This window comes from Anopheles maculipalpis, chromosome 3RL (genome assembly GCF_943734695.1).
Source record: "Anopheles maculipalpis chromosome 3RL, idAnoMacuDA_375_x, whole genome shotgun sequence".
Classification (NCBI taxonomy): Eukaryota; Metazoa; Arthropoda; class Insecta; order Diptera; family Culicidae; genus Anopheles; species Anopheles maculipalpis.
The window spans coordinates 68,955,277-68,982,409 of NC_064872.1; the positions used below are offsets into that span (position 1 = coordinate 68,955,277).

Sequence of the window (27,133 nt, forward strand, 5' to 3'; positions counted from 1 at the left end):
CCCATGAAGGCCTAGGGCCTAGAGGAAAATTTAAGTTTTTGATCACACATCAATTTGTTTCAATTGAACGCAATGTGTACAATGTGGGGTGCATCTGTCTCCTGCATGTTATGAAATACTAAAAATGGAATTCCTTACAATAATCTTCCTAAACGAACGAGCCCAACAAAATTCGATTTAGCTCTTTTTAATTGGAGATGAAAAATTACAGCAGACTATAGCGTTAAATCGTTAGAATATATCGAAAGCCTAGTAGACAAGCTGTTTCCGGTTCTGGCCTGCATCATCCTCGCAACCGGATGCGTCCCGTGAAAAGTCCTAACACCGTCATACACCATCATCAACAGCTGGTTCGTTCCATCGTTCCGAGCCAGACATGGCTCGTGTTTAGTTTCATTTTCATTCTCGCCCGTTCTCGGTCCACCATCGAACTACCAATGCCTGGGGGGGGGGGGGGGAATCTAATCGGAAACGAAACCTACGGGACGCTGTGAATTACCCTCACTTTTGCCCACCAATGCACACGCATACACACAAGCAACGGGAGAGAATTCATCCGTGAACCTGAACCCTGCATGTTGCACCTCCAAACAGATAGAATTCTTGTTCGGCGAAGGCAACCCAGCACACCACCACCATGCACCCATACAACCGAACAACGTCAGGCCTCCCTAAACAGCACCGAATCCCTCGACAGCGGCACACGCGCCGGGAATATGGTGCTGTAATGAACCGTCGTCGTCGTCCCTTCTCGGTCGGGTTGAGAAAAATACATTTTGAGGGGTTCCTGTACTGTGTGTGTGTGTGTGTGTGCATACACGGGCCGGTTGTGTAAGGCTTCCGCTTATTGCTGGCTTGGTTGGTAGTTAAACCAGGGAGAGAATTATCATTCCGCCAAACACAGACACACACACAATCTAGCTCGTTCGTCCCTTCCCGTTCGATGCGTTGTTGTCTGCTTTAGTGGTGGAGAGTCACGTTCGATTTTATCCTTCTCGACTAAGGGCGCTCTCTCTCTCTCTCTCTCTCTCTCTCTCTCTCTCTCTCTCTCTCTCTCGCTCTTCGAACCATGTTCGTAACGTTCATCCCCTATAGCAGCCGCAGATTGAGCAGCCTTTGCCCGGAAAAACACTCGGCACACCAACAAGCTACATCATCTCCCCCTAGTGCTGTACCGCGCCCTTTCAGCTCGCACACTCCCTCCCGCCTGTCTCTCGCCCGTGGTTCGCTTGGTGGCGTTCGTGCCACACACATAAGTGCGCAGTGAACCACTGCACACACTTGGAACTTCCCCCCCCCCCCCCCCCCCGAAACATAACCGATTGAAGGCAGCATGATAATGAAAAAAAAAACCCTCACCACGAGAGTTCAATACACTCGCGGTGTTGCTTGTGTGCGTGTTTATGTTGTTTATGCTATCTCGCTCCCGATCGCTGGTTTCTTCCTCCCCCTCCCCAAAAAAAAGCAACAAAAACACAAAACGGACACACCGATAATCGAGAGCTTCGTTCTAGCGCCTTTTCTAATGCTTTTTTCCCCTCCACGGAGGGTGATCGGGACGGGTAGGGCACCGGGCCCGATCAACGCGCCGAGTTTTTGGCTTTGATTCGATGGGTGAGATGGCGGGTCGGTACTCGCGGCAACAGTAATGCTTAAGGCATACGTAAAATCTTCCCCGATCCGATGATGATTGCGCTTACCGCGTGCGTCGTCGATGGAGCAAAAGGAAGGAAGTGAAGTTGTAGTCGTTGTTTAGTACCGGATTTAATGCCCGATTTTGGTGGGATTGGGGGAGGAGTGAAGAGTTTGCGATTCTCGAACACGAAAAAAAAGTTTAGCCGCATCCTAATCAACGAGAGCCTCATTATTATTGGTGCCGGTAGCCTGGTTTTTGGTGCGTCGCGATTATTTGCGCAACGAACTTAGGTGGGCTTTTGTCCGTTCATTTGCTTAGCGGAAAATTCTTTTCCGGAGTATCCTACCACTAGCGACGACTAGCTTACTGGATGACAGTTGTTTGTTGTGATAACTTACCTGAAAAGAGAACAAAAATAGATAAATGTTAGATTGGTTAGGACACAGTAGGAACAAACAATATATTTCAAAAAGAAATATGTATTCAAAAGAACACGAATAAGAGCTCACTTCACCACGAGCTAAATGCACCACATAATGGCGGCTGATGTCTGAGAAGACTTGTGTCACTAGCAGCAATTATCTGCAGTAAGTAGCAGCAATCCTGCAGTGCTGCTAGTACAGGGCCTTCGCTACTACGGAAGAAACTCATTACTTCACAAACGCAGCAGCACAAACGTGATGCATTTCCTAGAACTGGTCGGTTTCTTTTTAAGAGCCAAACCACAACTACCAAGCGGATACGTACGGGTTGACAAATTAAAGCTTTAATTGCAGTTGACACTTTACCGGGGGAAAAATGTGTACCACATGAAAATATTGAAGAACAAAACGGAAAAACCTCATTCTCCTCTTAAGCTATTTCGTAATGAAATTGCTCTAGCGTCATAACCGTTTTGTGCGTTAGAATTTCTATTGCTCAGCATGTCATCAGCATTTTTAATTTAATGTGTCCTTCGTTTCTCTACGGAACATTATACGCACAACAGGAACTCTCTGGAAATTAAAAATATTCTAGAATTCTTCACTTTACCAACACCTATTCTCCATCGTACCGAGAGACGATCCCAAAATATTGATTTGAACCTCACAATGTTCGACAAGTCACCGTCTTTTCCGCTTCCGTTTATGCAAAGTACTTCCCCCAAAAGACAGCGCCCGGCGTGCCGAGGAACTCATCGATGGGAGTTGTGCTTAAAATTATCCATACCCCACGGCGTAGTCTCCCAAAACCGAACCAATGGCACCTAGGAAAGAGGGTACCGATATTCTACGAACTTCATCTCGTCATATCACCGAACCCCCCCCCCCCTCCTCATCCTCTTCCTCCTCCACAATACTTCTGTCACCAGCGTCGTCTACTGGCTGGTTGGCTCCACACTTCCTTCCTGACATCATCCACGCGCTAACCGCCGGCGAAAGAAAACGTTTCTGGTCGATCGTACGTGCAGCATAATAATAAGCCACGAACCTAGACATTGGCAGCCCCCTTCGTAGCTGGGCAGAGGTTGTTCCGCGACATACGCGTGGTTTACTTATCGATTCTTTGTGCTACCAGCTGAAGGTTTTGAAGCATGCATGGAAGCAAAGTGGCGATCTACTAGGGCCGTAAATGCAGCGTACAAAGCCGCTCGAAAATAGGCGAAATATTATTACCCCATTAGTTCGCCATAAGTGCCGCATTAGTGGCAGGCAGGCACCAACTTTTCTGCTCCGAACGTTTGCTAGCGACTCAAACGACAAACGGCACACGGTTGTTCAAACTGCAGTCCATTATCAACTGAGCAGCAGCAGCAGAGTTTGGAAAATTGGCTGAATCAGCTCGAACGAGACTGGGCCTAAAAAAACTCTCAACTCGTGCACTTCCTCCTGCCCTAAAGCTGTGTAAAGACAAATATGAATAACACTTTCACACCAACGGGCAGCAGGACTGCATCACTGCACTGTGTCCTGTCCTTCGTACTCCATTATGCGAGAAAACTCTTCCCCACAAAGGATGACGATTTTCTGCTCGACGTGCAAAAAAAGCGCTACCAAAAAAATGGAACGACCGACCAAGCAAGGCCTCCAAAAAGGCATCCTAATTCAAAATGGTTCGCAACCTGCCTAGCAGCAGGTACGCCGTGTCCTGAGAGAATGGGTAAACACGATTGGCGCATGGGTTTCATTCTTCATACAAATTTTCTGACCGTGGGCAGAGGGCACGCCAGTGACCAGAGGAGGCAGTCGATAAATTTGTGTTATGGATTGTGCCACAGTCCTCTCCCGGGACTGTTAATGAAAGGGACAAAATGTGCGCCACACAGGCGAAGGTCCTTTTTGTGCACCTTTTTGTAGTTGAGATGCTTAAAGGCACACTGCTTTCTTTGCCGATTTACTGTCCATTGGTATCGCGCACAGGGGTGTTTTCGTTGGGAAGAGGTACATATTTATGTGTTCAACCGTAGTAAAGAACTAGGGTGCACAAAGAAATGCTTGAGAGAAGAGCATCCAGTTTGGATGTCCAAAAATGAGAAAATATTCTGCCGGACCTCGCACTGGCATGCAAAAACGGTAGCAGAATTCTAGTAGCTTTTGATTCCTTCAGATTCAGGTGTTGTGCTGCTTTTGGTGATGATTTATCTTCGTTGGATGTATCACCATACCTGCCCCGCCCGTTAACAGCCGAATGTTAACGACCGGAAAGGTCAACCAACCATAAACCGTTGCCTGTGCATACTTTATTTAATGTGTTTCGTAGCCGGTAACAGGGTACGGTAATAGAAGCTGCCGAAAGGGTGTCGATCATTTACTTTTGAACTAGAAATAATATATTGTTGGAAAAAAAGTTTTAAGGATTCTTCCTTCTTCTGTTGGTCCTGGGAGCGCTCGGCTCGATTGTTGTGATAAAAAGGCAATTTTCTTTAAACCATAATTGATACTTATGTTCCCAAAGAAAAGCCCCCAAAAACTAATCCTAGAATAACACGCCAATAAAATAATTCATTGTCATCAATGAAGTAAAACGAATTCCTGTCAGGTTTCTTCAACAAATTCCAAACAGCAGAATGCTGGTCTAGCGATCCCTTCTCAAGGGAGACACCGCAGCTTTCAGGGTATTACCATCAAGAATTACCGTCTTCATCCTTTCTCGACCTTCGCGGTGTATTGCGATCGAAGAGTGGAAAACCCTAACTCAAAATAAATTGGAAGAATGAAAGGATGGAGCGTTTGCTAAAAATAACTTCCTTCACAATCGACAGTTGCTGTCGCTTGGGCTCTTTATGGCGTGTGCTTGGTTAAGCACCCAGTCAAAAAGAGTAGTGCTCCAACATCTCTACAAACCCTCTCTCTTTTCTGCTGAGCAAGGGCAACCCAGTTGGATAAGAAATTGATTCAAACTACGTCCAACGATGAGCGTCCCTTTACCAAAGTGACGAAAAAAATGGTAATAAAATTATGACCAACATTTCTTGCGTGATTTACAGTGCTGAAAAGCTGTAGTAGATGAAGCTGTTTTCTATTGTGTTTATGAGAGTACAACGAATTAAACAACCTTCCCCGCTACTGCAGTTTGCCGAAGAGTGTATCGAGAATGCACCCTTTAAAAACCTTCCCCCCATTGGCGTGAATAGTTGAAACTAGAAATAGCATAATAATGCTGCGTGCTAGCTCACAAGAACGCCGTCTATGTAGGAAGCAAGCGCAACGGTGCAGAAAATGGAACAATAAGCTGTATTCCCATTTTAACCCCACAGTTGCTGTGGTGCCATATGCAGGAACAGCCACATATGCGCTAGGACTTGAGTTTAGCTGCACAGGGCAGGTAGAGTCTTGACATCACATCCAGCCAATCAACAACTTAGACGCAAAGGGAATGAAAGGATAAAAATACGTTTCGGAAAAATGGAGTCTCCTCTCATGCTTCAACAAAGTCATGCATCGGGTGTAGGATTGTAGCTTTAAATAGCACATGCCTGTAAACACCTTACGATGCTCGATCGTCCGACTGGAACAGACATTTCTTGTATGAGGAGAATTGAATTCCACCGAACTTTCATTAAATTCTAACTTTGCTTTCTGTGCAAAAATAACCAATCAACCTCAACATTACTTAATACGCAGAAACCAGATACACACAACAGAACAGGTTCAACTCAACTAAAAAACTTCCGAATGAATTAGAAATTAAAGTAATGTTCATTTAGAATTTGGTCACTCTATTTTACGTATAGTAGAGCTCCCAGTGGTAATATATGGAATTTTTTGACACCTTTGAGTAGGTATTGAAGCACTCCTCCCTCTCATGGAGTGGTTTTGGCATTATTGTGCTTGTTTCAGGTATTATTAACGAATGAGCTGCAAAGTATACATTTAATTGTGTACATACACATAGAAAATTCGAATTGGTCTGGGAGAAAAATAGGAGAATTCCTTAAAAACGCGTCTTCTACTTTTGAATATGTTTTAAAAAGGTTTCGGAAACGTCAAAACATCACTGGAAGGTGTTGAGGCCGTTACAGGCTAACCTTGGACTCTCGGATGGCGATATTGCAACAAAATACGGTGCAGCATAAGTACCGTCAGAAGAATCAAATTATGTGGTGGATACCGATCTATACGTGCCTCAAAGCAACCAAACAGAACTCTGAAGCATAATTACATCGCCAAACCATGTGCTCCAAAAATTGTATGACCAGGTTCTAATGAGGTACGCGCGGAAAATAAATTTGAGGTAAAAATCTGGCCAAAAGTTTTATGTTGCAACAGCACAGGGCGATGTTCCTAACAGATTCATTTTCAAGATTCAAGTTCATGTTTGCTGACAAATTTACCCGCAAACTCACGCAAAACACGGATTTTTATAACAAATCAATTTATGAACTCGACAGTTTATGAAGTTTATGAGCTGGTTTATGAAGAAGGACTGGAAAAGTGTGTTTTGCTTTTTAATAAAGCTCAAGGTCCTGTTAAGCTCTGTCCAGATTTGCCAGCTGCCCAACAATCTTACTATTGAAAAAAAACTGCTACTGAATTGGATAAACCAGTTGTGCGGCAGCTTATGGGAGGTATCAAAAGAAAGTTGCTCAAATTCATCCGTACATAAACAAATACATTTTTCTTGAATTTTATGATAACAGAAGCATTAAAACCCTTTTGTTTGATGTAGAAATTATATTTCTATGTTAAAAATTTCTCGTTTTACAGCCTGTGATGACTGATCGAATTCTAAATGAATGGCACTTTAATAAATATCACCACCGAACTCCGTATGTCAAGCGTTCTCTCGAAAGAATTATTGCATGAGAACCAATCGGAGACAAAATGAATATGGGCTAGACTTCGGTATCGACATCAACAGAGTCATCCAACACTCTGCCAACAGAAACCTCCACATAACCGGGTACAGAACATTGATTTTCGAATGGCGCACAGAGTTTCGCTCGCTTCCACTGCAATTGCATCCTCGCAATGGAACGATGATTTATGACAATCTCTCTGAAACGGCAAATCGAACACAACACAAACCTTCTTCGAATAAATGCAGTAGCAGCTTCCGGGAGGAGGAAAAGAGCTAAACGCACCGAAAATTGGACACACATGGTGATAATTGCTTCCCCACACAATATTGTGTAGTTGCTGTGAATATTTAATCGGTTTTTGCTCATGGTATCCCACATATCCTTACTTTCGATAATCCGTGATTTATATGTTTTAAATGTTCACGTGCTTCTTCTTCTTCTTGGTTTAACGACCCTACTAAGGTCACGCCGGCAACCTAATGGCTTACGGGCCTTATTGCTATATCACTTAAAGGGTGCCTCCGAAAGTATAAGCACGATTTCTAAATGACGTTTCTATCAAACGGATGACGTAAAACAGCTGATTCTTGATATGCTTGATTGTTTACATTCAAAGCTACTAGTAGCTAGTGCATTGAAACTATTTTTTTCAATAGCGTCTGTTAAAATGCGAGGCATTTCCATAGAAAATTAGCGAAATCTGTCTGAGGTCTGAGTATCGGAGCCGTACGACCCATCATCCGAAAGTTTCGGGAGGAGTCCAGCCTCGAGGATGCGCCGAAAAGTGGTCGAAATCCTGATCCTGACGATCAACAGTTGGACCGAGAAATAGCAAAAGCGTTCAAGCAAATAAAGAAAAGTTCCATTCGCGATGTGCCTCTAAAACGTCTAAAACGGACAACAGAGACGATGAGGACCGATACCTCCATCCGGGAGCGTGTTTAAATCGACGTTTGCTGCCCATGATACGAAAACATGCTGATCCAGTGTTGCTTTGGCCGAATTTGGCCTCTGTTCACTATACCAAAGATAGGAACGCATGGTATGAAGAACATGAGGCTACGGTACGTGCCGAAAGAAATGAATCCGCCGAACTGCCCTGATGCCAGACCGATTGAGTTATTTTGGGCGCAAATCACGGACAGAGGAGACGTGGTAAGCCCAGATTGTGGTGAGAAGATGGCGTGGAATCATCCGCCATCAGGGCCGGGATAACGGATTGACGGACGACGGCGCGGGACCGTGAGCCGTTTCAAACTCTGTTGCGGCAGGCCAAGACCCTAAAGTGGTTGTAGCGCCCGATAAGTAAGTAAGTAAGTAAACAAAGTACACTTGAGAAGGCATTTTAGGCATTAACTATCGGAGAACATCGATAGTTTTCAAAAAGACTGGAAGAAAGTGTCGATAATCGTTCGGGACAAATCTGTCCTGAACCTGATAGGAGGCGTCCGATCAAAAGTGCGATCATTAGCATACGATTGAATTTTTTTTAATTTTTTTTTTTATTTCGAGTAATAGTCCAGAACACACCGCAAACACTGTTTATCAAACAAATATTCAGTTTCTGGAAAAGGTTTTATTTTTTGTATAATTTTTTAATCGTGCTTATACTTTCGGGGGCACCCGTTATGTAGTTGGATAGTTGGAAGTCCTCCTGCCGTGTGAAGACCGGTGTCACAATCGCCTCGACCGGACCGGCCTGATCCCATGTTACACGCGAAAAACTTTAACTCAAATTTGACACAAGAAGTAGGACAAACGGAACTACTTTTTTGAATTAAAGAGACACCAAAGAATCTCCAAAGATGCAGCCTATCTTCGATCAAACTAACCAAAAACTTTTTTAAAAACCAAACATGCTGTAGAACGCGGATCCTTCAACGCTTCAAGAGTTTAAATTGCCAAACTGCACCCTTAACGGCGCCGATTAAATTAAAGGGACCAACTATGTTTGCTTTTGCCCTCTCAATCTCCCCAACAATAATACAACCGTCTCGGTATTTCCTCGTTCTTTCTATACGACTCCACGGAAACACTCCACTCAATTTCTCCAATGTATCAACACTTGAAAGGGCGGTAGGAATTGCACTTCAAGACGAGTTCCGCCTTTTTGGAGCAAGGGGCTTTAGACTTGAGCGAGCGTGTTGCGCGTAAATGATTAACGATTGCATTAATTAGATGCTTTACGCCTGAGCTGCAATTTCGTAAGTCGCACTTTGTAATTATGCTTTCGCCTGGCTTTGGCCTCAGCAATTGGTCAGCTCTTTTTGTACTTCTCTTCGATCGTACGTATCTTCTGCCAGTTTGTCCTGCCAAAAAACGCTCTCGCTTTGTCATTTATCATTTTTCTTCAGACGTTAAAGTATGAGTAAGCTTCTTTGTAGAATGCGGGATGTAATATATCCGCTTGGAATTTGTTCTGATCATTCATAACGGCATGTTTGTGTCCTTCTCAAACTTTTCTTCCTCAATTAACTCCAACACCCCAGACCGATCTTTTGACAATGTATGATGAAGCTCGCCGTTTCCCGTTAAATGGCCACACAATTTACCTTTGCCAAGCAGGTATCGTCGATGCACTTGAGAAGGTTATATGCCCCGGTCTATGTGCAGTGTGGGGTCCACTGCGAGCTCACAGAATCGCAAGCGGGAAAACATTAATCATTTCATGCACGTAGCGGCCCTCGACCGTTTGGCAGGATTACGATCGGAAACAAGCAACATTCAATTAAACTTCCTCTTGATGTGCTGCTTATGTATCGTTCTCTCTTCCCTTCTTATCAATGCACCACATTCGAATGCATGCGGATGCAATTTTATGCATTTTTCACACGAGAAGCACAATGCGAAAGGAACAGAAAAAACGTGTGCTTGAGAGAGACAAATAAATTACAAAACGAACGGGCGACACTGGGACACTCCGCGGGCTGTGGAATAGTTGTAAACAATAACAACTCCGCCACCCATCGCCCACCACCCAGCCATGCTGTTGTGGCTGTGGTTGGTAATGTACGCTGCTCCCCGAAAAGGTGCATGCGTCGTGCGCGAAGGTGTATGAGAACGAACAAACGTTTAGCGGCGTCCTTTCCGTTGGTTGATAAAAATAGCTCGCTCGGTGCTATCGATACATTCACGCAAGCCCCCTTCAACCGAGTACACGCGCCTTCCGAGCGTCACGTAATGATGATCCGCGTACCAAACGGAGCCCATCCGGATGGAACACAACAATCACGAATAAAGAGAGAGGGAGAGAGGGAGTGGTGGGAGGGGGGAGACAGAGCGGCAGGCAGTGACGGAATGAGGCAAAACCAGGCAACAAACGCCGACCTTTTCCATGACGTGTGTGAGTACTTCGTCTACCACATAATAATGGGTGTTCTTTTCTGCCACCTAACCAGCTTCTATTTCTTCCGATGTACACCTCCACTTGATGACTTCTAGCCTGCACTGTGTGCCTCGAGGGGAATAGAACTAGAATATGGAGGGTTTTTTCTCTTCTTCGCTGTGCACTAATGTTCCGCGCCCTAAGCGAGCTAAGGGACGACACGAGTCGACGGAGAGACAGGCAGATTACATTTCCTTCTCCCATAGGTGGGCATCGTACATATGATGGCTCTGTCAACTGATACACCGCATCATTCGAGGGATATAAATGAGGAAGGGGGGGGGGGGGGGGGGGGGTGTAAACGCCACCGCACACTCGCTCGAATTGCTTCATTTAATGTGTAATAATTGAAGAAAATCCATTAGAAAAGAATACGCTTTAAAAAGCAATAAAAGGTAGCAATATGATAAATGAATATTGTGACAAATTCCCTCCAGAGTTTTGCGGAAATAAATAATAAAAAATAATTGTTTGGAGTTTACGAATAAGTTCTTGTACTTGTCTTAGAATATTTGGATACAGTGAGCAAGTGATAAAGGTTGGTGTTTGATAAGTAACTCATCTTGAACATCAGCGACATGGAAATAAACACTTCAGAGGACCGTCTAGGGCGGTCCGATGTTGTAGGCGATAACGGCGTCGGCGAGGACTTGACTGTTCAACTGCGTGGTATCGGGAAGTCTAGTAAGCCTTTCGATGGCCGGCGTGGCCTCTAAGGTCGTTAAGCCAAGAAAAAGAAAAAGAGGATCATCTTCTTATGTCAGTCCCCAGGCACTCCAGGCTCTGAGATGCGCTAAGGGCATTAGATATCGAAATCCTCGGATTTCGGATCCTTATGATCCAAATCCTCGGATAGAAGAACCTATAACTCGACTAACGAGTATTGACTTAAACAGGTGTGACAGCTGCAGTTGTCCAAGATATGAAAGAATCCCATGGGAGTACAAAACAAGAGCTCTATGAGATGTACAATAACCTCATTCTTATGAAGTCAATTAGATTTACTAGACTCCAGTGGACTGGTCATGTCTTTTTAGGTCCTCTACATGAACAGTGGATATAGTATGGGTTGGTTAGATATTGAGACACAAAAGATTTTAAAAGACTTCATTTAACTTTCAGTTATCAGAATTTATAGGTCTTTTAGGTCAGGATAATAAGCTCAATCGTGAACGTTTTAAAGGACTTCCATAAAAGGGCAAGGCCGTTGATTAGGAAATTGATTTTAATAAATTCTCAATTGATCAAACTTAAAATCCTAATTAAATCATTGTTGCTTCTCAAGATAGAATAAAGAGGCGATCCTAATGCTGAAGTACACAAACATGTGCATCGATCTGTGCATATGACCCATAAAAACGCGTTCTCCGTGGCTTCCCGCCAACATCGAGAATACAACATCTTCCTTCCCTTCATCCCCCATCATTCCATCACGTCACAATCCCTTCCGATACACCGATCGACTTCCTGATTTTCCTCACTTAAACACCATGGTAACCTTCAATTACGTACGCTACCACCTTTATACGCTGTCCGCTTCCTCGCAAACCAGACACTCCGCCAGCATCATTACACCATCAGTATTCTTGCTGCTAAAAATATCCTTTCCAATTAAAAAAGGGAGGGAAATCCGCCGTCGAGCGACACCATCCATCAAAACCATGTGTCTTCGCCGCTGCAGCACCCGCAATGTTGACGGCATATTGCTCTAGGGCACTCACCACCTTAGACAAACTATTTTATGTCACACATTCTGCCGAGAGTACAGGCTGTGTTCGGGAGGAGTTCAAGCAGGATGTATGACTTTTAAAATAACTGATCAAATTAGCGTTAAACTCCAACGATGGAAAGATAAAACTCCCAGACTGGATGCGCAATGCGAGCCTATCAATCGTTCGCACCAGCCACACGCGCGCACGATGCATGACAGCTTCAGTCGCCGTATAAACAATAATCTGTCTTTCTGTACGTTTCGGGGCGCATATAACAGCGACATCGTTATGAAAAAGAGAAACCCGCCAACCAACAGAGAGAAAGAGAGATAGAGGGAGCGATAGCTGATAAGCAATGTCGTCTCCCCATGTGTGTTGTCGCTGGTATACATATTGATGATTTACGCAATTGAAGAGCGCCATCGCTTTGGCAAAGAAAATAACTAGGTTATCGATACAATCCGGCCCACAACAACAAAGAAGACGCGCGCACACACACGCCTCATGTACGTCTCGGTAGTGAATGGGTTGAGCAGTATTTTTGCACCCTTATCACAAGAGCAGAGGCTTCTCAAAAGATATACCACACAAAGATCACGTTGAAAACTCATTAATTCGCTGAAAGTCCTAACCCTTCGCTTTGTTGCTGCTCTCGGTGGAAAACGTGATCGTGAAGAAGCTTTTCCCAGCACGGAATCTTGATGAAACCCAGACCCGAGTTGTACTAAACTCGTAGTTAAGCTCTTAACGAAGATATAATTAGCCAGACGATAAAATTATCCTACCCACATGTTTTTATTTGATTTGTGGTTATCAAATCATTCGACTCGTTCGACTCTACTCCGGAATGAGGTTAGAATGTGTAAACCCTCCGACGTCCGACGTTACATAGACGATGCACCGGTCCACAAATATCAAAACGGTCTATTTGAATTATCTCCTACCGTGTGTGACCTACCAACAGTGACAGACGAACTTCGCAGAACCGATGTGCGACAACGCACGAAGTCTATGGGCGCCCAACCCATAGATAACATCGAAACCACGCAATCCGACCGGTCTCCGGATCTAAAAAAGGATTCAATTATCACACAAGGTGGTGCACGCGTTTGCCAAAAATTATCACCGTTCGTTAGCAGTGTGCTGTGCGATAACTTTCACTGGAACTCGCGATGCGATGTGTCATACCGTGTGACAGTAGGAAGGTGATTCCCCCTCCCCCCCCACCCCAACCCAGTTTCTACACCCGAAAAAGTGACCCACGGCTGACCGATACCACCGACTGGGCTGGGATCTGAGATTATTTTCCAAGCGCGTTGTTTCATTTTCACTTTTCGCAGTATCGCTTCTCCTGCACCCGTTGTCACACACGCCCTGGTGGTGACGATATCTCTTGGCTCTCGGTGACATATCATTTATCAAACAAACCCTTCCGATCCACACATCCCACCGCCAGCTGTTTAATTAACACAGAACGCGCACACCACCGTCGCAAGTCGGTTATCAGTATAACCAGCAAATAAAAGGGAGCGTTTACGATTTAGAGTCGCATTTCGGTGTGTCCCCAACATAAAGTGCATGTATCTCGAATAGGAAAATGTTGCGCTATATTTATGATTAATTTGAATTATGCCTTGTGCCTTGCCTTGAGTAACAAATGGAGGTCTTGGATGTCTTCGATAAGTTCCATCCAAGATATTAAAGAAACATGTTTGAAATGTATCCAGCATTTAGAGTCAGAGAAGCACAGAGCTATTATTAAGAGCTTTTTATATATCCCCAAACAAAGGTTCTGGCCCATGTAGAGCGAGTACCATTTTGAAGTCCAATGTAACCCTCGCCTTAAGTATCCGTAGAACATCAGTACAGTGATTTCTGGAAGTTTTCCTTCCTTTTTGGCTACAATAGTTCTGGTAGGCCATGCCGACCGTTTAAATGCTTGTAAAGGGAGAAACGGACAGGATGGATTTAATCCCAACTGCCGTCAAAAATCCAAGACATAAATTCTGTCTTAAGCAAGATCAATAAAATCTAAGCATTGCATCCATAAATCTAAGACAATCCTCCAGTAGGCAGCAACAGTTCGAGAGATTGACCTACAGTTAGAGTTTGGTGAGAGATACAGTTACAGATACAGAGAGATACAGTTTGGTTGTGCTTAACTTATTAGAAAGAAAACCTTCTCAGAACATCTGAAGCTAAACAAATCAACTTTTGTTGGAGGCAAATCGACAACCAATCAAATCTTTACTCTACGGTAGATACTCCAGAAATGCCGAGAGCACCAGATCCCTACACACCACCTTTCATTCATTGGCTTCAAGGCGGCCCACGATATAATTGATCGGACCGAACTACGGATTCCCTGGGAAACTGTACGGCTGCCGGGGTCTGAGGCAAGGGGGCGGACTCTCCTGTCGCTCTGGCGGGTGTCATGCGAAGCGCGGGCTTCGACATCCCGGGGCTCGATTTTCACCCGATCTCTCCAATTCCTTAGCTTCGCGGATGACATCACCGGAAGGACAACTGCGGCGGTGTGCGATGCCTACACCCGACTGAAACGCGAGGCCAATAGCCAATAGCGCCGATCTCAAGGTGGTAGAGGAGTTCTGCTACCTTGCTACCTTGGTACGGACAACAACGTAAGCAGCGAAAGCGGAGAGCGGTGGGTGCTAAGGACTATATTTGGTGGTGTGTGCGAGCAGGACGTGTGGCAAAAGAGAATGATGGGGCACGTGATGAGGATGCCGGACTCATGCCCCACCAAGAAGGGGCTCGTCAGCGAACCGTTCGGCACGAGGCGTAGAGGAGCACAGCGAGCTCGTTGGGTTTATCAAGTGGAGTCAAACCTGTAGAAGATCGGATGCAGCCGTGGATGGCCCTATACCGAGTCTCCTGGAAACGGATTGGCGACCTGGTCATGTCTACACGACCTGCTCAATTTTCACACAGGCCACATAGAAGAAGAAGTGTTCAGTTTTAGAAAATTTCTATATTTTGAGCTGTATTTATTTGAAAATCCATTAAATAGTAATAACAAATATATGACAACTTTGGTGTGTCGCACAGTACCTCGTTCAAAAGACACCTTGCAAGCAACTGATAATCACCTCCCCAAAAAAAAAGGTGTGCCCACCAAAAAGGGTGAAGGCAACGCTTTAGACCTAGATTCCATCGCTTCTGACACTACTTTTCCCGCACAAGTGTGAATTGAAACTTTGACCGGAATGTATTTCAAGGTCTATTAGCACCATCGATGGGAGTTGGTGTCCATAAAACTTCTTAAAAAAGAATCCACCTCCAACCCTACTTGAACAAACACATCTGCTAACCTCATTCTTCATACGCTGCAAGTGCAATTGTCTGGAGCTCGCTATCGCACCCTACCACCTTTTTTCCCGCGCTTCCAGGCACACAACACAAACTGACAGGTCGTGTCCCAATTACCAATCGCGCCGATCGCGCAATTTTGTTCCCCAACCCCACACTTTCCGTGTACTTTGGCGCACAAGGGATTCGGCATATCAGTAGGTTATTCGGTCCCGGGAAGAATAAGATGCGACCATCCTTATCAGCTGACCATTTGATACCCGTTGTTTGCCGCGCACACCACACATTGCGGCCGTGGCAGGAATGGCAACCTTCACCTTACATTTCCGCGGGAACAACGGAACGACGGCTAATAAGGAATCGATTGATTCAGCTATTTTTATGCTTGCGTTTTGCGGTTGTCTATTTTTTGTCCGTCAGCTGAAACCATTCCAGGCAAGACTAACCTAGACCTGGTGAATTCTCCCTGGGGGTGACCGGATTTGGCACAGTTTATCAGTGTGCTCAGTTGTCGTCAGTGATGTCCTCAAGTGCGGAATTGAATTCTACCTTCACACGGATCTTGCAAATATTAAACGATATTGAGGTTGATATTAAGTTAGTTTTAAGAGTATTTCAATTAAGTTTCAACGAATTTCATCGGATCGCCACTGGATCGTCCTGGATATCTTGGCCTGTCACCCTTGAATATTTTGGCCTGTCAAATCTAGGTTCCTTCATTGATCTCTCTACCTGGATAGTAGGTCCCAAGTAACGAGGCATAATCCAGATGAGAATTGAGAATATTTCCGTCGAGTACCACCGAAAAACTCCCCCAATTCTGAGGATCAGATTATCACCCAGTAATCGCACTAACTCATGACATTGAAACAGCTCTCCTTTAAACTCAATCCAGACCAATCTTTATCAGCAAAAGCAAAAGGTGGAGCAGCTTCACCACGCTAAAATTGAAAAACTAAATTACTCACAACAACTCGATCCCCGAAGGACGAAGGTTATCAGGGATCGGATAGAGAGAAAAAAGGTGCAATCACAGAAAACGGAACACACACACACACACACACACACAGAGATTAGAATCAATCACTTACCATACAACACCGAATGCACCGTAACCGATCGGTCGATCCGGCTGGACATCCTGTGGGACGGCCGGCGGTTGGAAGTAGGGTGCGGCCGCGGCCAGGATGGCGCCCTGCGGCGCACCGGCAGCTCCTCCTTGTACCAGCGACATCGAGACACTCATGGAGACCCCCCGTGATTGCCTGGCAGGGCCACCGACAGCCGCCATTCAGCCGTTGCGCATAACCCAACGCACTTCTCCGGTACTACCTACGGGTGTTTTATTGGTCAACCGACGATGGTCGTTTTTTTTTTTTTTTTGGGAGCAGGTCGGGTGGCGCTTGCTCAAAGAGCCTTCTTGGGGCTAGCTAACAGAGAAGCACACGCACAAACACACTTCACTTGGCCACTGTTAAACAATGCCCGTCAGGCCCGATGACTAATGGTGAAAAACGATGCGTGAAAACCCCGGAAAATACGGCCCGGCTACTTGGGGGAAATGCGGAACGAACGAACCGGGCGAGTTGTGTGGTGGAAAACTCACAACAAAACAATAGACACTGCGTGCGTGTGTGGTGAAGAGTTTTTGTTTTCCTCTTTGTTTCACCCTCTCTTCAATTCACCCTCTCTCGCTCTCACCGTGCGTTTCGTAGCTACACACAATGGAAACACTTTCGCACGCGCGTGTTGTATGTATGTGTGTGTTTGCACACTTCCGGATTTTGTGTCGCGCTTCCTTGGAGCTTTCGATTTTTTTTGCTTTTGAAGAAGGGATTTAAACAAAAAAACAATTTTCAGACCACTATTTTGACCGAACACTCACACCCATCTTCAGTAGGCTTTTTTCACACATTCACACAAGAAAAAAAACACATACACGCACAATCACGGGTTTTTTTTTTGTTAACGAAAATTATTAAAAGCAAAATTTGCTTCTTTTACTCTGCTTTCGATTGCGTTTTTTTGTTTGAGCTGAAATCGAATGAAAAGTTAAAATTTATATTACACAAAATTAACTAATTTTCACAACAACAAAAAATCACAAACTAAAAAAAACTTTCTTCCTTTGCTGTTGCTTGGATGTTAAAACTTTTTTTTTTCGCTTCCTCCTGATTGCTGTGGTTGTTGCTTAAGACGCTAGTAATTATTTGCCATTAATTTTTCTTATTGCACAATTAACGATGCGTTACCCCTGCATATGTGAGGATTCTTGATTCCAAGGTTAACGGCGGGAAGGAATTGTGGGCTCGTGAAGAAGCGTAGAACGGCAGACACACACTATTCACACGCATGATTTACCAAGCGCACACATTCACACTCCCAGACCACTAGGCCAACTAATCGTAATGGCAATGACTGATGAAATGTGCACCACACAAAAAATATGTGCTCTCTTCTGAGTCACCCGGGTCCGGTAGACGGTGGATGGGTCTAAGAAGGCATGCGATCTTTTCGTGCCTACTTTACACGCCAAACCAAACACTTTAATTGTTGACGGGTTTGCGGTTTGGTGACTTTTCCTTGCCAAAAACTAATTTCCACCACACACACGCACAAGGGGCCACCACGAGCAGCAAGAACAAGCGACGCACTGTCGATTATATCACTTTCCCTTCGACTGTATTGCGTTCTTCGACCATTTAAATACTCACAACTCTGTGTAGAGCAGGCCGTGGCACGCACACCATTCACCCTTCTCCACACGCGCCCTTCTAATCGTGGGCCAATGTGCCCCAATGTGACAGATGATTCGTTCGATTATGTTTGGCTTCTTGGCGGTGCTTCCGGTTACAAAGATGCTTTCTCCTGCTGTTACACTCACACACACGCACGCAAACAGCTTTCGTCAGCTGTTGTTTGGACAACGGAGAGACCTCTTTTGTGTGAAGGTCGCGTATTTGTCTCCGCGTGATCCACTTTACGTGTTATTGGCGAGTGCGAAACCGAGGAAGTATTTACACACGATGGCGTGTATGTGTGCAGCCGCCCCAACACACAAACGATCAAGGACAGCAATGTGCACACACTACGCACGGCGGAGAAGCAAAGCTAGCTTTCCGTTGACGGGGAAGATGTGCGTGTTCGCGAGGGTGTGTGTTGCGTAAAACCAATAGATGCAGCTGGGTAGCTTCTTTCTTCCTCAATTATTGGCAGTATTCTTCGGTAACACGAACACAACAATGAAACACACTGGAGCATTCGTCAAGGGATGAAGTTTACTGGATGCTTAAAACTGCTCCAAAATCCGATCTTTGGGAAACAGAAAACTAAATTGGGAGAGGATATTGTTTACACTCGACACACATTCACGTACCAACCACCATACACATACTGGCAACGCATTCGTTGTCGTCGTCGCCTACTATTGCTACACCACGTACAGTGCTTCACTACAAAGCGCATACAGTGCGAGATCTCCTTTTTGACGAGGGTTCTAGACAATCACCACCGCCGCTACCACCACTAATACCACCATCTTTATTCGCCCGACAGGATGAGCAGAACGGTCGCGGAAAAGGGCTCGCTAGAGGCTGTCACAAAGGACGAATCGGTAAGGGAATAATAATGGTGGTACTTGTTCCCAGGGCTATAACACACACGCACACACGCACGGAGAAGGAAAAAAAGGATCCTTCTCTTCGCCGGTCACAAAAAACCACACACTACTCTTCTGCCAGCCTCTGGGTTGCCTGGGTTACGACGCGTGCTTTTCCTGCCGTCGACGTCTGCCTGTGCGTGTGTGTGTGTGCGTCCTTACCAGCGACACTTACTTCTTCACTTGCGACGGCTTGGTGGTGCGTTTCCGTGCGTGTTCCGCGAGTTGCCCGAGAATGTATCGCGTCCGGCAGGTTCAGCAGCTGGTGTTGTTTGGTGCGTGTGTAGATTGTGCACGAAAGGGTGTGTTTTTTTGCGTACGCCCCCGTTGCCGCTGCCGTCACCGCCGCCTAGAATCGTGTCAGAATCGAATGCCAAACGAAGCGACACCGTTGTCCCACACGTCCGAACTCGACCAATTTTTCTCGTGAACTAATGCAGCAGCGCAGGAAGAAGACATTTGGCTTTTGACTGCCACTGTCAAAAGGGCTTCGCTGTCAAAGTGCGTGCATGGGTGGCGGTCTCGGTCTGGTGCACTTTGACAGATGTTACCGAGCAGAAGGAAGGGAATAATTTTGTTAAAATTAATGCCATATCTCAATTTGAGCATACTAAAATATAATTCCAATACATATCGTTAATTTTTCTGATCAACTGCCATAAGTTTTCATTAGATAATAATAATATTTTTGCACTCGTTTTCTGTGAAGTTCGAGTCATAACTGACAGTAGCGTCATCTGTTGGAATACCCGAGACACAGCTCACGTCCATTCATATTTCGAAATCACCAGTAAATTTTAAAAATCTACACAAATTACGCAACAATTTAAGGAGACTACTTTTATTATTACAATGATTTGTTTGCTGTCGAATAATCGTTCCATACCACAAACTCCCACAATATTTCATTTACTCACGTTCGTCCCCGTATATATATGTTTTCATAAATCAACGGTATGATTGATTTTCAGTTACTTGCTAATGCTAATCCGCATCTCCTGGTCCTGGGTTGGGTGCAGTTATGTGCATATAAGCACCGCCCCCCCCCCTCCTCTCTCCTCAATTCTACAAATTCTAACCCCCCCGTAGGGTGGGTGTGTATGGGTACGTTTTTGGAGCTGCCCCTATATTGCATCAACGAAGAAGACATCCTTACAATATATAATGTGTAGTACACCCGTTTTCAACGGTATTTTTATCGGTTTTTTTGTTGACGCATGCATCACACATAAACACTCTAATAATCGGCTCTCTAGACACGTTCAAAAAATACTTTCTTATCCTTCCTACACACAGTATAAATATTAGATTAGCAATGTTTTTACACAAATATCCACTCTACGCATACAACGCTACAATGTTTCAATATATAAAATAAACACATTTTTTTTCGCGTGTTCGTTACTCGACATTCACCACTTGATACGTTTACAGTTTCCGGTTCCGATTGCATTACTAAGTTCCTTCTTTGTTAAACACACATCCCACACACGCACATCAAACGCAATGCTATAAATATACTTACTATTGATATACACCGACCGGTTCACACACATCGCGATACACTGAAAATCGCACCCACTGGGTTCAATTCTGTAGCACTGTTGCACACCTAAACTTATTGGATTTTCGCATGGATATTGCCCCAGGTGCGCTTAGCTAAATACCACACAAACACGAAAAGGATATTCATTCTTGGGGCACAGAAGACATTGCAGCGCTACACGAACGATTGCTTGTCCAAGCCTCAATTGTCCGCCGCCACAATGAGTATCCTACGCTTACTATCACAGTTTAATGGATTATATATGCCTCCCCCTACCTTGCACAAATTCCCCCCGAAAGGGAAGACGTCTCGATACCGCATTCTTACGAAAGCTCAAACCCGGTATTGCTAGATATTGCGTACCGAAGCTTGTCCCGCAGCATGCTCTTCTTCTGATAGTTCGGTAGCTTGAGCAGATTGAAGCAGGTGGACGATGTGGGCAATCGGTTCAGCGGATCCTTCTTGCGGATGGTGAAGAATCCGCGGATGACGGATCCAACCGTATCGCCAATGTCCTCATCATCACCCACCTCAACGCAGCGTATGGAAAAGGGAGGTTCCAGATGGGCAAAGCCAAGCAGTGGTGGTTTCGAACAGCTCGTTACAAACTAAAACAAAAGAGACACTCAGTTAGCTTTCCGTGTTGGGAACCTCAAACTTCAAAACATACCTTCAGGAACAATTTTTTCTCTTCCTCGGTGAAATCTTTGGCAAGTATGTCCCACAGCCAACCGACCACACGGTGACCGTCGTGGAAACCACCGTAATACTGGGTGTGTTTGCGCAGATCCTTCAAGTCTAGCGGAGATGTGTCGCCCGATATCAGCCTTTGCAGCTAAACCAACACATAAAAAGAAAGAAAAATAATTTTTGAAGCATTTTGGGGTGAACTTATTCACTTGAGTAACGTACTTCCGGTGTGGAAAATAGTGCCAACCAGTCCGGATTAACGATGCACCGAAATCCGCGTATAAAGGCGGCCGTCTGATCACGGATTTGTGTGTGCATGCGGAAGTAAGCCATATAGTGGATGTAATTAATCCTGTAACGAGACGAAAAAAAGCCAATTAATAAACCTAATATCCCCAGCAAGAATAGCTGCATTCAACTCACTTATTATCATTATTCACTGCCCGTGCTTTCCCACCCGGATGCAGCTCGTGCGTCACTATCTTTCCCATCACGTCCTCATCCACACTGAACGTAAGATCCAAATCCGCCACATCGCCTTGGTAGTGTTTGATGAACGTTAAGCTCCGGTACAGTTCCTTGTCGAGCGATGGCAACTCATCCATACAGCTGTACAGTGCTTGCTGCGTTTGGCCCAACACTTGCGACAGAAAGAATGAAGCGAACGGCACATCCACTACAATACCTTCGTACACCGCTTTGCCCAACATACGCCCGACAAACTCAAACAGTGCCAAATGATTCTCCTGCATGTGTGAGGTCGGAGAAGGATACAGCCGTTGCTCGGTGGTCGTTTTGAACAGATTCAGCGAAGGATCAAAAACACGCTTGATCGTTTCTTCGAGAAACTCTTTAAACACACCATCCTGATCGATACCCGCCTCGTCCAGCCCTTGCTGATTGATAAAGCGCACACGAATCACACCCTTAAGGCCATGGGGAGGCAATGCGGCCAGCTGCCGATAACCATCCTCCACAATACGATCCCGGTGTACGGTAACCAGTGCGGAGCTAGGCGAAGCACAAGCGGATTCCGTCAATCCCAGTACCGCTTTTTCGTTCTGTACAAACTTCCGGAACAGCTGCACCCGATCTTCGTGCGGGATAATGTGGGGCATCTTTTGCAGCAATATCTGGGTGTGCTTTTTGCCCTTCTCCAGATCGGCCAGAAAGTGGGACGGTCGTATGTCGCGGATTAGCCAATGATTCGGTGGTGCAAACTGACGGCGACAATCGCGACGATACAGGCACAGTAGGAGCGTGTGTATGGACACGAACAGCGGTGCGCTCGTGGCCGTTTTCGCGTCCAGTATCTGATCCTGGATGGTACGGTACAGGAATGTGTTCAGAAAGTGGGACAGCACGATATAGTCGTTCAGCGTGAATGGAGTTTGCTGTTCGTACATTTCCAAGTCGTCTAAAATACTGCCAGTAGTAGAATATGGAGAGAAGATCAGTAATGGGGTCACGATTAGAGAAAGGGAGCAAGAGAGCACTCACGTCACGTAGTGGGTCATACAGTCACAGAACAGCGAAAGCAGCAGCAATGGTGGCGCATAATTCGTTTGGCTGACTTGCAGCAGCTCGATGAAGCCTTTCAGACCACAGTTGGGACCGATCGATCCGAGCAGAAGCCACAGATCGTGTAGCACCGTATCGTTATAGCAAAGACCTGCGAGGAAGCAAATGTAAGATTAAAAATTAAAAGGCTTTTTTTAATTCAGAACCATTCTTACCGGAAAGTATATCCAGCCGTAACTGGGACAGCGCACTCAGCGCACCGTGATACATCGAGCAGGTTAGTGCCACCCGGGACACTTCACCCGATCCCAGCTTCCGGTACATCTTTCCCGCCTTGTTCGGTTGCCCTTTGATCGAGCTACGCTCGAACGTAAGCGCACGCTTCAACAAATTCCCCGTACTGTTCCCACTCGGGATGGGATAGTCGATCGTTTCGTACCCAACGGCCAGCTCCTTCAGATTGTCGCCCAGCAGCAGCTTCACGATCCGATGGTTCCATAGCAGATGGATCTGCTTCTTGATGAGTGGCAAATTTTCGTGCTGCAACCGATCCTTGCCGGGTGAAAACCATCCCAACAGTTCGTGCCACTGGGTAAACGCACCACCGGCCTGGCTAAGACTGTTCAGTATACCGTTCAGCAGCTGCGTAACGACAAACGTGAAAGCAGGGTAGGCCAGTTTGGACGCATTTTCCGGCGGTTCCAGATAGTACAGATGCACCAGATTGGCAAGCAGCGCAAGAAGGTTGCTGTTCTGCAGGCTAGCAACCACGAACTTGGTGGACTGTTCGCCGCTCAGCAGATCGAGCGTTTTTTCCAGCGTCCCATGCGTTTGGATGCTTACGAGGCATTCCGGTGTGAACTGTTCGAGCTGCATAATCATCCCGGGTACTGAGAGGATCTGCACGAGAAATTGGCTGAGCAGATTCTCACTGTACCCGGACGATACGAGTGGACGAAGGGCGAGCGTTACGAGAGCGGTTAAGGAAATTGGTTTCAAGTTGACTACCGGACGGCAGGTCCCCTTTACCAGCACATTACGCAGCGTCAGATAGAAACCCTTCTGTACGAGATCACCCATCACGTTCGCGCACAGTTGCGTCATGCCGGGTTTCAGCCCGGCCAGCGATTTATTCCGCAACAACGCCCAACTGTTGATCGACGTAAATGCGACCAGCGTGTGCAGATATAAGGCCAATGATATGCTATCGCTGTGCACTTCGGGCTTGAGCAGCTCGATCGCGGTGCAGCATCGGTACAGCAGCTTCTTTATGTGCCGGATCCAGGCAAGGCTGAGCTCTTTGTTGAACGCAACGCCAATGTAGCTCGTTTTGGTTGAATCCGACTCGAGACTTGCGACAAGATAGCGACACAGTCGTTCTAGCCGTTCCCTTTGTGGGGCTGACTCGGGGGCGGCTGTTTCCGCCTTCCATTGGAGTAGGAAGTGGCTTGCGGCACCGTACACGGCAAGGTTTGGTTTAAGGTCGACCGGTTTACCGACGTTTGCGATCGGTGGAAGCAATTCGTCGAATTCATTTCTAAAAGAAAAGAAATTGAGCTTTTCTTAATTTTGTTTACCTAATCGAAATATAAAACACTTACAGAATTCTCTGCCGAAACTTGGTACGTGCCAGCCAGCCACGGATGTTACGCTGCAGCAACAGTATCGAGCGGTCCCGCCGTTCTTCCTGTGCCCGTTCATTGGCACGCTCTTCCCGTGCCGCCTTCGTTTGGACGAGAAAGCTGTCCTTGTTCGTTTCGGTGCGGCCAAACATACTTCTGTCCGGCTGTTGTTGTTGTTGTTGCTTTTTGTGCGAACTTTTACCGATTCGTCGCACAGACCGAGGCCACTTCACTGTCACCACGGGGCCCGTTTGCTAGAAAGTGAACCAAAGTAATGGGGAAGAGCAAGAGCCATTAAACACGATCCTGCTAATTGACACCCCCTGCCAGACGGTGCTGGCTCTGTATGGGAATGTGGTCGTTTAACACGCCTCTAGTGAAGTGCAACAAACTAAGCAAAATTGCATATCACCGTGTAGCACCATTTGTCAAAGCTAAACTAAAAATCTTTCTTATTTCCTGGTTTCCTGCATGGTTTAGGCGGATGGCGGTTCGTTTAACGCATCTTTCTTTGCCTAACATCTACACAATCCCTTCGCTTTGTATGTTTCGTGCCGAGCCGTTCCTTCTTATCAACAACCACGAAATTCGATCCGCTCCTGGCAAACACACACAACAAGTCCCCCGCCGTACCTTATCGATGCATGTTGATGATGTAATTCGTCACGAATAGATGATGTTTACGGCCCTTTTGATGGAAACCGTTCACGATACGCGGACTTTTATTTGATTTTCGCGTTTTTTTTTGCGTCACGAAAAGTAAAACACATGAAAATTTTCCCGTGCCTCAGCTGTTGTGATTGTTGTTTTATCTGGCCTGTGTGTACGTGTATGTGTGTAATTTTCTCTTTCGCTGTCAAATTCTTCGTCATGCACTAAGGGCGTGCAAGTGGTCATGTGTATGGAATGTGAATATTTTTCAAGAAAAAATAGACATTGTTTTTGTTAAAATAAGTTGAAATTATAAGAATATGGTAAGTAACGAAATTTTTACATACTCATTCAACTTTAATGATGTTGATTATTCCACAAAATCGAAAGCATCATCGATCTTAAATTTGAAGCGGAATGTGTACGCTAAACTGGAATTCCTACTCCTCGCTATGATTCAAAATGACAGTTAGAAGGTGATCAGATCAGATAGTATGAAATCTCTTTAGTTATTGAAAAATAAAACGAGAAATGAGAATACATTTGGTTTGAAATGTGTAATGCCATAGATGAATAGAATAAAGGTATATCCAAAAGTGTATATCTTATTAAATCATCCAACAACAGAATTTAAATTATTTGTAAAATTCACAAATGATCGTAATCACTTCCCTTGCTGCCTTGGATTGTAATTGAGGCGATCGTACAGAAAACAACCGATATCTTATCCCATGCAAACAGTCCACACAGTATTTCTTGAGGTTGTATTAGCAAACTTGAATAACAGAGCCTTTTTTAAACATGATGTATTTGCCTTCTCGAATACAGGCTTACAAGTATATGAAAGAAATACTGAACAATAATTTCCTCATATTTATTATATTCGCTTTACAACCCATCTCAACACAGTCTTAGAAAAGACTTAGATCAGAACAAATGCCTCTCCTTAAAAGCTCATTTTTGGCGCAGCCTTGCCCTGTATTGTTACCTCGAAATATGCACACACACACATAGAGAAACCCACTCGAGAAAGTGAACCAGTTCACATTGTTCCGACTCAAGTGTAATCCTTTTCTCCTAAGGGCTTTACCGACAGGCACACAGTAGCTTCACTTGTTGGGTGGATCATTCCAGGTTTTCGGCAACATCCACCAACTGTACCTTTTCGCTGCCGAACTCACCGCTCCTCCACCTGCACCGTGCTATTCTTCCCCGTAACCTGTCTATGCTGGAAGGATTATTGTACGAGTGATCCCGTGTTCTCATTGCTCATTGGATGGCTGTTCAAGAAAGGGATTGATCTTGTTGTTGCTTGTGTTCTTTCTAGGACCTCCGGTACACGGTACGACAAGAGCATGTTTTCATTTCTAATTACTAAATTCTCCTGCTCATTACCTTGTACCGTACGAGTCCTGACTGTGCTGCACGAAACGGGAAGCCTTAATATGCGATTAGGGGCAAACCATCCCAAAAGCAAGCAGAAGCTGTTGTGTCCCTTGTTGTGTCCCTTTATAATGATATGCTAGTGCCAGGCGCGGACACTCGGATCCTTCACTCATGCGCGCGATCGTGTTGAGTAGATTTGGTTCACTTTTCCTGTCGCTCCGTAAAGGCACACATTGGCAATATAATAGTTCCCTCTAATCTTGTCTTTCCTCGCCGAACCTAGCCGGACGCCTTTATTGTCCGCTTGTTTGTGTCACAAACAATCTTGCACATTTCGGACGCATCGAACCGCATCCGGTTTCCATTAAGGGCCAGCCGGAATGTAAAATGCCGCCGTGGACATCAACACCCGAAGCCCGAAAGGATAATCCATTCCATTCTCCTACTGGGGGCTTTCGGTTGGGTTTATGATCGTTTCAATGTTTTCCGTCCTACTGGACCGGCTCATCGTTTGCTAAAGAGTGGCAACGAACCATGCAAGCACTGACCTCACGGGAGCAAGGGAATGGCGTATGGTTGCAGCGAAGCTTCGAAAGCTCATTACCGGTAGGCGAAGGATGGCCGCCAGATCGTAAAGCAATTCGTGCGCAAAATTGCCAACGCTGGTGACAATTCTAACAGGCAAACGGAAGAGACAGACGCTGAAACTGTGAAT

The 27,133-nt window shown here is 45.5% G+C and overlaps 2 protein-coding genes across 4 annotated transcripts in view; both read right to left on the minus strand.

The window, feature by feature from the left end:
* Window positions 1-16,671, minus strand: part of LOC126562270 (serine/threonine-protein kinase NLK) — a 67,520-nt gene extending 50,849 nt beyond the window's left edge. For both annotated transcript variants that reach the window (XM_050218730.1, XM_050218731.1), the window contains exon 1: window positions 16,436-16,671. In XM_050218730.1, coding sequence (XP_050074687.1) covers window positions 16,436-16,635 — 200 coding nt within the window. In that variant the 5' untranslated portion in view covers window positions 16,636-16,671. The remainder of the gene's footprint in view (window positions 1-16,435) is intronic.
* Window positions 16,672-20,871: 4,200 nt separating this feature from the next.
* Window positions 20,872-27,133, minus strand: part of LOC126561499 (ubiquitin-protein ligase E3B) — a 480,330-nt gene continuing 474,068 nt past the window's right edge. The window contains exons 2-8 of one of the 2 annotated variants that reach the window (XM_050217681.1): window positions 24,361-24,534; window positions 22,975-24,296; window positions 22,739-22,910; window positions 21,662-22,663; window positions 21,461-21,590; window positions 21,219-21,383; window positions 20,872-21,156 (exon numbers count right to left, since the gene is read on the minus strand). In XM_050217681.1, the coding sequence (XP_050073638.1) occupies window positions 20,872-21,156; window positions 21,219-21,383; window positions 21,461-21,590; window positions 21,662-22,663; window positions 22,739-22,910; window positions 22,975-24,296; window positions 24,361-24,533 (3,249 nt within the window). In that variant the 5' untranslated portion in view covers window position 24,534. Of the gene's footprint in view, window positions 21,157-21,218; window positions 21,384-21,460; window positions 21,591-21,661; window positions 22,664-22,738; window positions 22,911-22,974; window positions 24,297-24,360; window positions 24,538-27,133 lie in introns of both variants that reach the window. The other variant, XM_050217680.1, reaches the window with a different exon arrangement.